The sequence below is a fragment of the Babylonia areolata genome, chromosome 7, assembly GCF_041734735.1.
Source record: "Babylonia areolata isolate BAREFJ2019XMU chromosome 7, ASM4173473v1, whole genome shotgun sequence".
In the NCBI taxonomy this organism is placed as follows: domain Eukaryota; kingdom Metazoa; phylum Mollusca; class Gastropoda; order Neogastropoda; family Buccinidae; genus Babylonia; species Babylonia areolata.
Window position 1 is genome coordinate 18,016,415 of NC_134882.1, and position 2,500 is coordinate 18,018,914.

Sequence of the window (2,500 nt, forward strand, 5' to 3'; positions counted from 1 at the left end):
GCTGCGACATGAGTTGATAGATAGATAGATAGATAGATAGATAGATAGATAGATACATTCATTCATACATACATAGATACATAGATAGATAGGTTAGTTGATTGACTGACCGACTGATTGATGCAACAAAAATTCACAAAATAGATGGGATGGATAGATTACATGGATAGACAGACTGACAAACAGATAGATAGGTAGATAGATAGATAGACAGACAGACAGATAGATAGATAAATAGATAGATAGATAGATAGACAGATGGATGGATGGATGGATAGATTTACAGATTGATTGATTGATTGACTGACGCAACACAATTCAGAAAATAGATAGATTGATAGATTAGTTAGATCGACAGACAGACAGGCAGATAGATAGATAGATAGATAGGTAGGTAGGTAGGTAGGTACATAGATATAACAAGATTTAAGTAAACAGACAAACAGACAGATTTTTCTTTTCAGATTCTTCTGGATCGATATCTACAGGCTTATATATATATATATATCCCCGATATGCCGGACTGGGCGATGTGAAACAAAGATAAACAGATAGATAGTTAAATGAAGGAACGAGTAAACAAGCAATCTTCTGGATCGATATTTACAGGCTTATACACACACACACACACACACACACACACACACACACACACACACACACACACACACACACACACACACACACACTCACGCAGGCAGTAGTATTCATCCTGGGGCAGCCACACCCCTGGGGCCCCGGGGTAGGGGACGGGTACACAGGTCAGCTTGTCCGGCCCCCTCAGCGTGTAGCCGTTCTCGCAGTGCACGTGCACCACGTCTCCGTCGCTGCAGTCGTCGCCGCTGATGTAGCCGTTCTGTGGTGGCGTCGGCTTCTGGCACAGCGTGTTGTTGTTGTCGTTGTCATTGTCGTTGTCGTTGTCGTTGGTGTTGTCTGCGGTGACAGGGGAAAAACAAAAAAAATGAATCAAACATTTCGTTGCTGCCATTGTCGTTGTTGTTGTTGTTGTCGTTGTCGTTGTCGTTGGCGTTGGTGTTGTCTGCAGTGACAGGGAAAAAAAAAAGAAAAAGAAAGAAATCAAACATTTCGTTGCTGCCATTGTCGTCGTTGTTGTTGTTGTCGTTGTCGTTGGTGTCTGCAGTGACAGGGAAAAAAAAAGAAAAAAGAAAGAAATCAAACATTTCGTTGCTGCCATTGTCGTTGTCGTTGTTGTTGTCGTTGTTGTTGTCGTTGTCGTTGTCGTTGGTGTTGTCTGCGGTGACAGGGGAAAAACAAAAAAATGAATCAAACAATTCGTTGCTGCCATTGTCGTTGTCGTTGTCGTTGGTGTTGTCTGCGGTGACAGGGAAAAACAAAAAAATAAATCAAACATTTCGTTGCTGCCATTGTCGTTGTTGTTGTTGTTGTTGTTGTTGCTGTTGTTGTTGTTGTTGTTGTTGTTGTTGTTGTTGTTGTACTGTTCTTGTTTTTGTCAGTGGGGGGCAGAATTTTTGTTGTTGTTGAAGATTTTGTTGTTGCTGTTGTTGTTGTTGTTGTTGTTTTTATTTTTGAACAATTGCACAGAAAAAAATACAGATTTTTGTTGTTGTTGTTGTTGTTGTTGCATGTCCGTACAGAAAGAATAGAGGTTTGTTGCTGTTGTTGTTATGCTTATTGTTGACTGTGGGGACAGAAAAAGTAAAGTATCAGTATCAGTAGCTCAAGGAGGCATCACTGCGTTCGGTCAAATCCATATTCGCGCTACACCACATCTGTCAAGCAGATGACTGACCAGCAGCGTAACCCAACGCGCTTAGTCAGGCCTTGAGAAAAAAAAAGAGAAAAAAGTGAAGGACTGGTCTTAGTGTAAATGAGTACAAACATTAAGAAACAACTACGCGAGCATGAAAAAAACAACAACACTTTATGTAATTTGTTAGTGTTTATTTCATTTTATTTTATTTTTTCTTATCGAACTAGTCGTTCCATTGAGTGGATGCTACTCGTGCTTGCTTCGATGTCTGTGCCGAAAGACTAGCACCCAGAACTCTTTTGATAAGGGAGAAGAAGAAGAAGAAGAAGAAGAAGAAGAAGAAGAAGAAGAAGAAGAAGAAGAAGAAGAAGAAGAAGGAGGAGGAGGAGGAGGAGGAGGAGGAGAAAAAGAAGAAGGAGGAGGAGGAGGAGGAGAACAAGAAGAAGAAGAAGGAGGAGGAAGAGGAGGAGGAGGAGAAGAACAAGAAGAAGAAGAAGGAGGAGGAGGAGGAGGAGGAGGAGGAGGAGGAGAACAAGAAGAAGAAGAAGAAGGATGAGGAGAAGGAGAAGAAGAAGAAGAAGAAGAAGAAGAAGAAGGAGGAGGAGGAGGAGGAGGAGGAGGAGAACAAGAACAAGAAGGAGGAGGAGGAGGAGGAGAAGAAGAACAAGAAGAAGAAGGAGGAGGAGGAGGAGAAGGAGAAGAAGAAGAAGAAGAAGAAGAAGAAGAAGAAGAAGAAGAAGAAGAAGGAGGAGGAGGAGGAGGAGGAGG

At 41.9% G+C, this 2,500-nt stretch overlaps 1 protein-coding gene across 3 annotated transcripts in view; it reads right to left on the reverse strand.

Annotated features, from left to right (window-relative positions):
• LOC143284177 (uncharacterized) overlaps window positions 1-2,500 on the reverse strand; it is a 54,664-nt gene that overhangs the window by 4,899 nt on the left and 47,265 nt on the right. The window contains exons 2-4 of one of the 3 annotated variants that reach the window (XM_076590839.1): window positions 1,224-1,252; window positions 694-898; window position 1 (exon numbers count right to left, since the gene is read on the reverse strand). The exon at window position 1 is cut by the window's left edge and continues 104 nt beyond it. In XM_076590839.1, the coding sequence (XP_076446954.1) occupies window position 1; window positions 694-898; window positions 1,224-1,252 (235 nt within the window). Of the gene's footprint in view, window positions 2-693; window positions 934-1,223; window positions 1,253-1,305; window positions 1,334-2,500 lie in introns of all 3 variants that reach the window. The other 2 variants (XM_076590840.1, XM_076590838.1) reach the window with 2 other exon arrangements.